Genomic DNA, 14818 nt, shown 5'->3' with positions numbered 1-14818 from the left:
ATGAACACTAGAAAATGGGCACTGTCATTCGGCAAACTGTGGTAATGTAAAATCCCCTAAGAATGGTTGACCTCATGGAGACTGTGACATATGGCACAGAACTCACTGCAAAAACAGTAAAGCAAACAAGGAAAACAAGTAGTGTTTCAGCTACTATGTTACTGAAAAAAAAAAAAAAAATCACCAGCCACCTGAACTCCTGTGCTCTCTTTTTCTCCTCTATTTCTCTGAAAAAAAAAAAAAACAAACAAAAACACAACAAAAACCAACCAACCAAACAAACACAAAAACCCCAAACAAACAAAACCTACAAACAAACCCCCAAAACATGGGGTTGCTAAGAAGAAAGGACATTTAGATGCAATATAGTTCAGATTGTTTTTTCATTTGAACGTTGTTTATAATAGTCTGATGTAACTTTTTGAATTTTGCTGAATTCTTTCAGGGCTAGAAACTTCTTATTAAAAAAAAAAAAAAGGCCATCTGACATCTTAAGCCTCATATAGTATTTTACTGTATGAATCATGATAAAAGCATCCAAATTCACAATATAGGCTGTATGTGTACCTTCACAGAGATTAAATTGTTGAGTGCAGTAAGACTTCTGTACAAGGAAGAGGAGTCCAAATCCGGTACTATTAAAGTGATTATTCACCCCTGTTTGTCTGCTCCCTGTTTCCCTCAATGGTACATAAGGACTAGGTGTACTTGAAATTTGTTTTATATTTTCTAGGATAAGATAGCATAATATATGTTTATAAAATTTTTGTCAGAGTACTTCTTGATTCTCCAGGAATGTTGTACTCTGTTCAGTACATAGTATACTTTCTTGAACATGACACAAAGGGCCCAGTTACCCAATCCTATCCCATTTGTGATGATAATAGGACTAACCAGATGAGGAGTAAAAACCAAGATGCAAAACTTCAGTTTCTATCAGAACTGCAACCACATAGTTTGCAGTGATACAGATCATGTCCAAGGAAATAATTTTCTAATTGCATTTAATTACAAAATTTCACCTTGTTCTTAATTAAGATTTTAGTGTTGTTTTAGTGTTGCTTTATGGCAGTAGAGTGAAAGAAGAATACATCACCAGAAAGGTCAAGCTCTCCTGTGCAGAGGGAATCAAACTGAAGTAATTCAACACATCAGGTGACTAAGATGACACTATAGTTTCTACAGCTGTGCATGGACATTAAAAAAACAAAACAAAACAACAACAGAAAACAACAAACAAACCACAGCTGCAACAGGTGAAAAATTTATTGTAAATCATCCATAGGTCTTCCATGAACATTTCTGTCTAGCTTAAGAAAATTTAAAACTACTTGAAATTCCCATCCTCTCAGCCTACTTCCTCTCATTGTCATAAATCTCTCAGACCCTAGGTTTGACAGCTTGTTTTGAGTTTCTTTTTTTGCTTTCTTCTCTTTTTACTTCTTTTTCTTTGAACTTTAGTAAAGCAATAGACACTTTTTCCCCAGACTTCTCCTGGACAAACTGGCAAGGTACAGATTGGGTGGGTGGTCTGCAAGATGGGTAAGGAATTGTCTAACAGGCCACACTCAGAGGACAGTGATCAATGGTTTTTACTCAGGCTGGCAGCCTGTCACAAGTGGGATCCGCAGGGATAAATAGTGGGTCCCATGTTGTTCGATATCTTCATAAATGATCTTGATGATGGGATTGAAAGCATCCTCACCAAGTCTGCTGATGGCACCAGACTGGGGGTGAGGTGAACACATCAGAAGGGAAAGCCATCTTATGGAGAGACATGCATGGTCCCATACCTGGAAAGGAATAATCAAAGATCCCAGTGCTGGCTAGAATCTGTGTGGCTGGGTAGCAGGTATGCTGAAAGGGACCTGAGGGTCCTGACAGACAACAAGCTGTACACAAGTTAGCAGTACACCTTGCAGCAACAAAGGCAAATTGGATCCTGGGCCTTGTGTGCAGGGACATTACTAGCAGAGACGGAGATGTAATCATCTCACTCAACACTTGTCAGGCTGCATCTGGAGTCCCATGTCCATTCTTGTCCCCACCACTGAAGAGATATGCAGACAGACTAGAGAGGGTCCAAAGGAGGGCCATGAAGATAACTGAAGGGCTGGAGAATCTGCCCTATGAGGGAAGGCTGAAGGTGTTAGTCCTTGGAGAAGAGAAGGTTCTGGGGAGACCTCATCACAGGAAAGAGGATGGATGCTTTCTCTTCACAAGGCCTCACATGGAGAGGACAAGGGGAGATGGGTAGAAGTTTCACTTGGAGAGGTTCTATCTCAACATTTTACAGTAAGAACAAACATCCACTGAAACAACCTCCTCAGGGATGTGTAAGTTTTCTAAACTAAAAAATAAAGGAATCTAAATTTATGAAGAATATTATAAAACTGGATTTCTAACACAACAGAGTTCTAAATAAACTTATAGTGTCAGTGTTAAGGAATTAAATATCATTTTAAAACAGGATATGCCAGACTTGTGACACATTTTTCATCTACATTTTAAAAGCAAATGAAAACCCTTTGAGATTTGCAAGATTCACCTCGAGTTTTCACTCTGCTTTCCAGGGGAAGTTTTGTCTGACTAAGACATTAAAACAAACTTCAAAACAAACACCAGCTATGCACCCTCCCAAAACAAAACCCTGATGGGTTCAGATGTATTTCTTTCATTTTCAAAATACCATTTATCATGTCAGTGCATGTGGTAAGTTGTTCTGTATGCTTCCTGCTGAAAGTGTATGTAGTGGTATACATAGTTGTTGTTAAGAGAACTTTTGGGAACATGACTGAAATTTTCACTAATTTATGCAGCTGAATAAATTCCTTATGTTGCAATGAAGTCAGAGACTCACTAATATTTTCCAGAAGTTTTTTTCTTTGTTTCCTTTATTTTTCCATTCTCTTTCACACAGCCACAGAGTTGGTCTGCCTCAGAGGAATTATAGACAGATCTTTCACTTATAATAGTTGCTATCACTACTTCTCCAAACTCAAAAAAAAAAAACCCAAACCAACCAACCAACCAAAGAAACAAAAAAAAAACCTCCCAAATCAACAAAAACCCCCACTATCATCCACACCCATACCATATCTGGAGGAATAATTATTATTTAATTTCTCTTCCATTCTATTCCAGTTTTGTTGTATTCTTTTTTAAAAGCTAGTAGTTTTGGTTTTCCTCATGACTATTAGTAGAATTCAACTCTTTTGTTATTTTTCTCTTAAGATGCCTGTGAAAAATTCCAAAATGTTCATTATACATTAAGGACATGCTCATATTCATTACTGTATATCCTGGTAGCTTTTATGATCAGTTATACTGTTGTTTTTCAGGACATTCCTTTTAAAGTCTTATTTTAAAGGATTTGTGAAAAATAAAGATATTTACTTCCCATGTTTAACATTCTGAAATGCATTTTTGAAGTGCCATTCTGTAGCCTTTGATGCTTTGTGTATTATGTGCTTGCATCTATACATCTGGGTGCATATACATACATACATAAATAGTGAGTGTACGGTTTTGAAGGGGTTTTTGTGAATGTGGAAAATTTTCAAAGCCTAGCAAAGCTTGAGATGAATAACTACACGAACTATTATTAAGAAACAAAATTAGTCAAAAAATCGGAATGAAGGTTATTAATAATGTGTGAGCACCAAATAAATTACCTAACTTGACATGAAAGCCAGCTCTAGCAATGAAGAATGAGCATAATAACTTAGTGTCAGAACCTTTGAAACCTCAGCTGCAAATGAGGTTTCTTTTCTGAAGGTTATTCTCTGAGATACAAGAAGAGGAATAAATGAATAGAGAATCTTTACACTAAATGGCAAAAATGTGCCTATGCTTATTTTAGCTGTCAGTAATGTCCAACATGAGCCTAGAAGTGAAAGAAATCTACATATCAATATATTATTGCAAAAAGAGATTTGGGTTATTAAAAAAAGTTAACTAACCTGTCAAGATGACCTCAGCTGAGCAGGGAAGAATTATTTGCTGGAATTTATTTTTTTTTTACTACAGGGCTTGCATTTCTGAGAAAGATATATTTCTTTTACATCCTTCAGTTCACAAACATCATCTTCTGTAGAAAATCACAGTATTGAAATGACACTAGCACAACCCTGGACAACACAGGGTTTGGTGTCTTTCTGCTAGTTTCAGAAGTTCCTCAACTCACCAGCTCTTCAAGCTGTACTAAAATTGTTCAGGATGAATGGTATGCTTAGGATGATTATCTAACCTTCCCACTGGTTCCTTCATTCACTAATGTACACACATCTTATAAACTGGTCTTATAAAAAAAACCAAACAAACAAAAAAAATCACCTTTTTATCCCTTATCACATTATCTTTCAGTTATGAATGAACTGGAGGAACTAAATGGCAGATTCTTATCTGTCCCACGCACCTCTCCACAGCACTGATTGATTCATGTACTGCATATTCTTCACTATCAGCTTACACGGTTGCTCTGCCCCAGCTGGTATGTCTCCTACTCTGTTTACCACCTTGACAGCATTGCTCTGTACAGAGCTACTGGATAACATTTTTCTCCTGTGTCACTGTATTTCTCTGTGAGCAGAAGGCTGTCACCAATGACTCATTAGTGTTTGGAATTTGTATTTTTATATAAAAACAAAGGAAGAGAAATGTGAGTAAAACTGGGGTAAAATTTTCTCATCTAAGAAGTCTCAGGTTCTGTCTACATTAGCATTTTTGTTCAGATCCTTGTTGCAACTTTTAAATGTGATGAGTGGTCTTGATATGAAAAAATTAGCTTCCTTTCAGAGGAAGCACATTGAGAAGCTCAACCCTAGGTGCACAAAACTAGTGTTCTATTTCCTTTTGGAGGCAAAGAAGTCAAAATTATTGACAGGTGTTTTTGACAAGTTAGAACCCTATAAGTAATGGTAACATTCAGCCCAGAGGACTAGACCAGACACTGTCCAAGGAAAATTCTCTGAACCATACGTAAACATGTTCTTGATACTATAATACAGTGAGTGTGAACAAATGCTGACATTTAATGCTCACTCTGACACAATTAGCTTTTTTCTGTTACCTGTCTGTCTTTATTGAAAACTCTTCTGGTATTAGTCATGTATTGGAAACAAATATCTATATGTCTTATTGATCAGGTCAATGCCATTCTTCATTCTTGCATTTTAATTCATATGGAAACTTAGCATTTTATAAAGGCCCGTTTAGTTCTCCAAGTGAACTAAATATAACATCATTTAATAATATCAAGATTTACAACAAAATATGAGACCTTACAGACCTTTAAAAATTAAATTGCTTATCTTGAGTTCAGATTGAATACTGACTTACTGAACTGAACCCACCTATCATTTCAGCAATTGCTAATTCTTCCTAGCAAATATGTAGTAAATGACAGCAATATTTTTTTGGTAAATAAGAGAGAGAGAGAGTATCAACAGATCTGTTTAGATGTCAGAAGGGATTCAGAAGGAAGAAAGAATTAATAAATCAGGTTTAAGTGTCATCCAGCTGAGTTGAAGAGGATAGATTAACAACTTAAAGAAATGTGAAAAACTGGAGTAAGTTTACCAATCAATAGCAACAACAACAAAAAGTTTGTATGAGATATCTTCCCTGTAATGAGTTTGACAATTGGTTGAAAATATTTTGTCCCAGTTTTCACGTGGTTTTCATTCATATGATGTCTAACCATTTTCTAAAATTACTTTTTTTAATGCAACTAACACAACTGAGAGGAACTCAGTAAAATTAGATACCACCCCAAAAAAGTACGAAACTTTGTACATTACATTATCAATGTTCAAGGTTCTAGGAAGAAGTCAGAATGATTAGGAATAATCTAATAAAACACCTCCTGCTTTTAAAAAGAATTGAATCCAACAGAATGGCATTTGAAACCATGCTATATTTTTGCTTCTTATTTTTACCTCAGGTTTTTTGTCCTTCTTTGGTTGTAGAATTTGGTTGGTTGGTTGGTTTTGGTTTTGGTGGTGGTGTTTGTTTTTGTTTGGGTTTGGTTTTGTTTGTTTTGTTTTGTTTTAACTAGGTTTTCTGAAATTACAAGCAAAGTAATACAGGAAACATTTTAAGAGACAACAAAATACTATTTCAGCACTTATTCCAGCATTCATTTCAGCACATACTGATCTCTGCCACCTCAACTTTCATCACTTTTGGAAATGTCTATATTTTCTCCTGGTAAGCTACATTGGCATAGGAAAAAAAAAAAAAAAAAAAAAAAAAAAGTACTCATCCTGATCCTCAAATCATATCTGTTTCCCTCAGTTATATGTCAGGATACATTCCAGCTTTCGACTTGTAGCTTCATAAGCAACACTTTTGCTCATTCATGAGTCATTCAGATTAAGCTTAAGTGAAAATTTGCACCAAATAATGCTGAACTATGGAAAGAAAATTATTTCAGATGGACAGTAGTCTAGAAAGGGAAAGAGTAATCTGTACAAAGTGACATTGTAATAAACCTCTATATTTAATGTATATATTAGTTCAGATTTATATGAAAGTCTCAGTTTATGGATATTCTTTTATATTCAACTTTAGAGACATATTCAGTAACCCAGTGACACAGTCTTTGCACACTAGAGAGATATTGAAAAAGGGATTCAATCTGCGGAAAGGTAACCATAGCTATAATTTGATGAGAAAAACAGCCTAGCCACACACATTTCTTAAAATGCAGAACTCTTTTCAATGTCTGCGATAAAAGAGAGAGATAAGCTGATTCACTTTGCTTACTTTTGTATGCCAGAGAGAAACAAAATAGAGAAGCCATGACAGTAGCATCCGTACCTAAACATCTGGTCTCAATTCCACTCCAGAGTCCAGAAGACAGACATTCCCTCACTGCAGAGCCAACGAGCATGTATCCTGAGTCACAAGTAAATATAGCTGTAGATCCATATGTGATCTGAGTTCCAATCTTATTCCCATTTGGAGGTGTAGGAAGTTCTCCACAAGAAATAACTTAATAGCAAAAAAAAGCAAAACAGAAATGTACAGTTGAGTATCACAAAATACATACAATAACACTTATCAACCAGCAATGTCAATTATACCATTCAAACAGATAAATAAATTTCACAGCTTTACGTATATTGCTCAGTGGAAAAAATAGATTAAAAACTCTGCATTAAAAAGACTTCCCTGGAAATAATACTGAAGAACCAATTAAAATTGTCTCTATAAATTTAAAACCCCCCACCATTCAGAATATTGCTCTTTAAACAGCTATTTAATATATATAAATTGTATATAATACATGATACATAATACATAATATAACATATAACATATAGTATATAAAATTTATATTATTATATAATATATTTATTACCATATTTATTATAATACATACTTAATATTTAAATTGCTATTTAATTACTTTGATTTTATAAATAAGTTTTTCTTAATATTAGAATAACACAGTTGTTGCCATTTTAAAAATTGTCTTTATGGTTTCCTGGGAAGACGTCTTTTTTATCTCCTAGTTCGTAATTAAATGCTTGCCCTAGTACTCACACAATACATTGTTACAATAAGTGAATGACGTGTATGGAATTCCCTGTTATAATTTACAATTCAAAGCACCTTTTATTTAAAAAATCTTATTTTTTCTTCAATAATTTTCTTTTAAGACTTAGTAAAAAGAACTTTATCATTAGTAAACAAGGAGGTGGATTACCAAAGGATGAAACATTTAGTGCACTTTATGCTAAAAGAAATGTAGGTGACAATACTGTAAACAGAACTTCCCAAAATATAGTGAAAAGATGTTCAGCTTTTTTTAAGAAAAAAAGGTTACAATTACATATACAGTATTTAAAATATTTATGTACACAGAGACATACATAGATACAGATGCATATACAGTATTTTTAATACTGGTATAGGAAAAATATCACAATTAATTTTATTAATCAGCTAAATTATAAATGAAAATTTCACTATGTTATAAAGAACTTAATTTCCAATGTAATTACCCGCCTTTGGAGTTGCATTCTCCAGCCCCCTTTTTATTTTCAAATATTTTATCAATAAATTCTAAATACCTTCTAACCCACAGCTATTTGGCTTATCTGTGCTTTTTTTTTTTTTTTTCCTGGTTTTTAAACATGTCTGGATTTACATACATACATGCAGATACACACAGTTTAGATACATGCACCAAACCCACAGTCATATCCCATTCTCTCAGAGTGTACGTCATGTGGTGTTTCACAATGAAGAAGAACTTTGGGGTTTCACAGTATATCCAAAACCCAACACTTTTGAAAAACAGATGTCTAAATTTAAATAAATAAATAAACCTGCTTTTCACAGAATTGGAGGAACTAATAATTGTAACCACACATTTAACCTGTTTGAAGTGTCTGAATAATCATCACTTATGTTTTTCAAAAGTAGCTATTGCAGGTCATCAGAATACCAGCAAACAGAAAGAATGATGTAGACTTGCACACTATACAGTAACAAGCTGAAAGGAGAGATTATTTTATTTATCAAGTTTATAGACAGGATGCAAAGGTTTTGCATTTCTAGACTATACAGCATTCCTGACCTAGAAAAATAATAGGAAAATGTTCTCTATTACTTATTTTTACCTCTATAGATTTAGGAACCTTTAAATTCCAAAACTGTGCTTACAGATATTTCCTTGTCACTGAACCTAGTGGATTGTATTTGTAAGTATCAACCTTTAGGATAACCAGGAATTCCAGTCAGGAAACTTTTTCTAATTAACTGATCCCAATATTTATTAGTTAATTTCTAATTTAGCTAAATAAAATATTTATATCTGAAATCTGTACAGCAGATGGAGATACAATATGTACTCACTTTGGCAGTAAGGTCGTTCATTTCTCCAACTCCAGGTGCCATTAGCAAGACACTCAATAGATGCTGGTCCCAAACCATAATACCCTGGATCACAGCTGAAAACCACTTTTGTCTTGTACTCATAATGTGAACCATTCACTATTTTCCATCTTCCATGTTCCAGTGTAAAAGAATTTATGCTTGGACATGTAACAACTTCCAAAATAACAAAAACACATAGTTATTTGTGGCTTAGTACAGGCAAATTAGGAAAATATGTACCATTATTAATTCAGAAATGTATTTTAAACACAGTGACATAATATTTGCAGAGTAAGGCTGTATCTGAAATTGTCTGTGGTTAGTAGCTACAAGTTGTCTCAATTAATAATGATCAATGGCCCAGACAGATCAGTGACTGTGTATGCAGAGCTATGCAATTGGTGTAGATAGAATCAATGCAATGGCTGAACTCACTGTCACTCCTGTGACATTTTATGTCAGACATAAGAATTTTTACTAAAATTTTAACTACTTTTCAATAAAGGAATTATTTGTTCATCCAGGTAATTTCTCTGAGATCTTAAAGACCCATTTGGAGAGATTGCACATTGGTGACAGATAAAACAATATCCACAAACCACATGGTTTTTCAGAAGCTACACCTTTTTATCTCATGTCTTAATTCTATGTGTTCTTCCTCCAAATACCAAACAAAAACTTTCTACCACCCTAATCTAATAGAAAAAGGTTAACACATACAACATTTTTTTCTATGATAAAAAGACACAGGAAAATCTTTACTGGATACTACTTTGTTTCTTACCTTTCAGATTGGTTCTTTAGATAGAGGAAAAGGTATGAGGAAATGTGATTTACAGGAAAAAGAAAAAAAAAAAAGGCAAAAGGGAGAATCCTTGAAAATTATACGAGGGCATGTTTTCCTTCCTTTCCAAGGTTCATTGGGTGAGATAATCCAAATCTTAATGTGTATCAGACACTCTGACATTTCTGTATCAGTCTTACAATCACTTGGGTTTTCATACTGCATTTACAACTGATGGTATCCACTTCTCCTTGTGATTGAACATGCATTTTCTCTTCAGTGATGTTACCCCAAGTTTAGATGGTGTAGGATTATAATGATGGGCTGAATATAAATAATCAGCAGCAGTTTCAAACAAGTATCACAGAATACCAGAGACTTTACAATCCTGAATAGTAAACAGGGTTTGTTATCAGTACATGAACTGTGCTGCTCTCACCGAAGAGATGGCTTTTGCATAAACCTCTGCAACCATTAACTTTGATTTCTCTGTAAATTAATTATCAGTTTGAATGTATTACATGGTCTCCAGTGTATTTCTTCTGCTATGACAGAAAGTTTCAATATATATCTCAGATATACACATTTTGAATACATATTTCACAATAATTTAATACCAGCAATTACTCTAGATTAAAGTAACCTGAAGCTGAAAGTTTAAGTAATACGAAGACTTGTACCTTAGATAAATAAACAAAATGTACAGCCATGTTCTTACTCACTGGAGAGTTTTAACATGTTACTTACCTACACAGCGAGGTGTTTTATTGTGATTGCTCCAGGTACCATCTGGCTGGCAGACTGCGGTAGTAAGTTCTTTAGCTGATAGTCTATACCCATCATTGCAAAAATAAGTAACGCTGGTGCCAACTAAGTAATCTGTGGTTAATATCCCACCATTTAATGGAGCTTTAGGAATTCCACAAGATATTGCTGAGTAAAGAGAAAGATATATTTATTTTATGTTTTCTTTACTATCAGCTTCTGCCTATACAAAGGGTTTATGCATTGTAACATCAACAGTTATAAATTCATGAAAATTACTTTTAACTCATTAGTGTGTGTTTTAAGACCACAGATAAGTTCCCTTAAAATTGTACGGAATTAAATCTCAGGAAGTTTTTGTCTATTCATGGAGGAGGTTATAAGTAAGAACAATGGTTCGTAACTCTGAAGCTATCCATTTAAAATGAAGAAGATTACAGAGAATATGTGCAAAAAATATGATCAGCATGGTTGAATGAGTAAAACACCAGCCTGAAACACTAGGAATCTAGTTTGTACTTCAGGTTTCTTCCATCAGTTGTACTGTGTGACCTCTGGCACAGCATTAAAATGAACTTTTAATACTCTATTTTTCCTTTCACAAAGCAGAAAGAAAATACTCTCTTGAAAATATTGTCAAATGAAAGTGTAAACCTTATTTTATTTTATTTTATTTTATTTTATTTTATTTTATTTTATTTTATTTTATTTTATTTTATTTTATTTTATTTTATTTTATTTTATTTTATTTATTATTATTCAGCAGAGAGAAGCGTGAGAAGATCTGGCCCTAAATTGAACTAAATCAATACTTTCCACATACACAATACACCAAAGCAGGCCAGATTAAAAAAAAAAAAAAACACAAATCAGGGTGGGGGGGGAGGGAGGAGTTAGGCACTTAATTCCTTGACTTTGAAGTGGAATCTTTTACCCCTAGAAACCACCTAATCTGCCTACATGGAGGTATGAAAAGTTAAGCTTCTCAGTCTGTGTATAAATATTGATAAAAAGGAGTAATCTATTTTTGCTCCTATTGTGAGCTGGTCTGACATAAGACAGATCTGCTTCACAAGCAATATAACAACAGTATGGCACTGTACCAAAGCTAATAATCACAGCTGAGTCATAAGTAAAGCACTAATAGAGGTGATAGGATCAGTGTTAAAATATGCTTGAATTGCCATAAAAAGAAACTGCATATTGTACTAAAAAAGATCACATAAAGCTATTATTAGTTTGCTCATTGCCTTGTCTGGGTAACCATAAAAATATGTATCTCATGGCTATCACAATGTCTACAGGCAATTAGAGACAAACATACATTTTGAAGAAAATAAGAAAACAGTGATTAGGAGACAGTGAAGGCCCCGAGAGAGTCACTGAATTCCATCTTCCAGGGTGTACAAAGACATGATCCCAGAGGGATAAAAAGTGACAAGTTAACTAAACCAGAAGGCCCATCTTCCATTTCTTACTAAACATCTGATAAAACTCTACTATTTCCCCTAATATCACCCAAACTGAGCCTCCATAACACTAAAATGAAAACATATGACCAAGTTGGTGTTTATTATATCTTATTATAATATCTTATCTATTATATCTTAGATACCTCAACTGCAGCAGCAAACATTAGGCAGACCTACCCACGCAAAAAGGAGGATAAGCAGAAGCCGGTTTAACTAGGGTATAATCAAATAACACTGTTTACTGCATAACTGGCCAAGGTAAACTCTTCCTTCAAAAGCAGTTCTTTTAAAAGTTTATCGTAATCAAACCTTAAAATTTAGATAATCATGGGAATCTTTTATTATTTTGTGATAAGAGGTTTAGTATCATTAAAACTGAGATGGATAAAAGGATGACGATACTTTTACATTATGATCAGTTTAATAGAATAGTTAATATCTCAACAGTAAAAGCAATAACAGTTTGAAAGTAATCTTTATTATTGTTACCATTATACTAATACAATATTACACTTCGGAGCAGCTTCCTTGTATTTCTTTCCATGCCAGAGGAAAGGTGCTTTTGTATTGACATTGAAACAGGTTTCAGGCAGCTGCTGAAGTCTGGCTTGAGGCATTTCTTTTTGATTCCTTGCTACTGCATTGAGACTCTTCTACTGACATACGTTTATTTCTATAAACAATATAAAAAGGTTTCATTCAAGGTTAAAATGTTATATCTGGATTTTTCAGGTTCTGTCAGTCCTGTAGTACAAGTGATTTGAAGAATGGCTAGTATTATCTATTTAGAGTTTCAGAGATCGAGATTTCTATTAATATATTTATAAGAATGACAACATTAAAAATTACTCTAACATTACTCATGTACTTGAAAAAAAAAGCTACTGGCATTCATTACTTACACAAATGGGTTCAGCAGTTATAGCAATGGTACAGATACAAAATGAAAAATGTAAAGAGGAAGCATTAGTTTAAATACAGTAATGAAATATTCTGCAGGCTGGAAAAAAATATTTCCCAAGAAATGGACTTAGTATTGTTCAAAAGAAAACCCAAACAATCACAAGCCACTAGCTGTGTTGATTGTAGAGGTATTGTTAAAGAACTCGTAAATTTTAAGTCCTTAGATTCCTCATATCCTATAGGATGATGCCAGTAACTACTACTGTGATTTGACTAGTAATCTTCATTTAGGAGACAGAAAATAGATTAAAATGAGATGCATTTTTTTAAAGATATTGCAAAACCAAAAAGCTAATACTTTTGTTGTTGTTGTTGTGTTAAATGGTCATCTGTGCCAACCCTACATTCAGACGTGTGAAAGAACTGATTAAAATTGCTTTGCTATTTATTCTATACATAACAGAGAATGTGAAGTAGAAGGTAAGACTGTAACATTGTCAGCTGATATCACCTAGCAACATAATTGGTAAATACTGACTGACAATTAAAATAGTTGTTAAAATAATGCTCATATTCTATATCACAAGGTTCTAAAAACCACAGCCTGTACTTAAAAGAGTTAGAACTACTTTGTGGTGAAGCTGTACTGCTCAGTAGTAGGGGAAATGGCAAAGTCCTTGTGTCTCATCAATATCCTCTATGAAATAACATGAGGGATAGTTACTGATGTTGTTCTCAACCTTTTCTTACAAGAGATCATACCATAAATCATCTGTATCATATGGGTATAGGGGATAATTTTCACCTCAGCAAAACAAGGGTAAGCTTATATGTATGACTGTTGTATAGAAGCAGCTTGTTCATGAGGGGCTTTGCCGTAATAATGTGTCTTTAGGTTGAATCTGAAGATTTTGCTGGTTTGAGTTGCAGCTACACATCTTGACCGCAAACCTCTTTCTGCACAGAAGGTCTTGCTGGAAGCAAGAATAAAGTCCATGTCATGTATCAAAATTAGTCCTCATTTAATACGTAATTATAAATAGCTGTTATTAAATTAATACTTACATTAAATAATTTTCAATACGCTAACAGTTGATATCAACAGTCTTTGTGCTTAATCAGACACCGTGAGATTACTAAACACTTAACTTGTTAGTAAAGTATTGTTTGAGTATTGAAACAATTTCCATTACTGAACTTTACTCAGTACGTTGACAATAATCATCTGCTGCTTGAATTCCGTAAGTGTTGTTTTTGTTCACTGTGTTTCTATTTTTGTTTTGTTTTTCATTCCATATTGTTTGATACATCTAATTAATAGTCTGATCAAGTTCTACAAATAAGTGTTCCACAAATAAGTGAAGGCAGTCCTTAGATAACGGAAGAGGAGAAAAACTAATGAATGATATGTAGAAAATGCACTGCCCATACTTTTTTTGAGGACATTCATGTTTGAAAACTACAAGCACACCTTGTATATATTGATAGAAATTTATCAAAAAGCTTTTAGGCTGAGGTTGTTTCACCTTTGATAAAGTTTAGCTTGTTTTGCTTTACAAATATACAGTTAAGAGACTTTCTGTGAAAAAAAAAAATATGGGAAATTAACATGGAACATTCCTATAGCATTAATCTCCACTGGTTAATAGGAATAAAATGTACATATGTTGAATAAACACACCTGCAAATTCTCCTGAAAAAAAAAAAAAAAAAAAGTCCTAATAGCTCACTGAAGAGTGACATAAGTAAGTTATCAGAACAATAGCATTCTTTTCAGGAAAGGAAGAAGTAGAACACAATTGTGATGGGTATTAAATAACTATTTCTTTTTCCTTGTTAAGTAGAATATGTTTTGCTTTTATAATGCAGAAGAAATTAAATATACAGTTAACCCAATGAGTTATATTTTGAATTTCAATTTAAGCCATGAAATATTAGACTGGCATCATGGGCAATGCTTTTTTGGACAATTTCCCATTCTTGAAATGTAGCAAGGTTGAGGTCT

At 33.7% G+C, this 14818-nt stretch overlaps 1 protein-coding gene across 3 annotated transcripts in view; it reads right to left on the bottom strand.

Annotated features, from left to right (window-relative positions):
- CSMD3 (CUB and Sushi multiple domains 3) overlaps positions 1-14818 on the bottom strand; it is a gene marked incomplete at its 5' end in the record, with an annotated part of 631488 nt that overhangs the window by 59339 nt on the left and 557331 nt on the right. For 2 of the 3 annotated variants that reach the window (XM_082045128.1, XM_082045130.1), the window contains 3 exons: positions 6823-6996; positions 8869-9063; positions 10421-10606. In XM_082045128.1, coding sequence (XP_081901254.1) covers positions 6823-6996; positions 8869-9063; positions 10421-10606 — 555 coding nt within the window. The remainder of the gene's footprint in view (positions 1-6822; positions 6997-8868; positions 9064-10420; positions 10607-14818) is intronic. The other variant, XM_082045129.1, reaches the window with a different exon arrangement.

This window comes from Streptopelia decaocto (assembly GCF_964273445.1).
Source record: "Streptopelia decaocto genome assembly, chromosome: 2".
Lineage (NCBI taxonomy): Eukaryota > Metazoa > Chordata > Aves > Columbiformes > Columbidae > Streptopelia > Streptopelia decaocto.
This window is presented reverse-complemented; position numbering and strand designations above follow the sequence as displayed.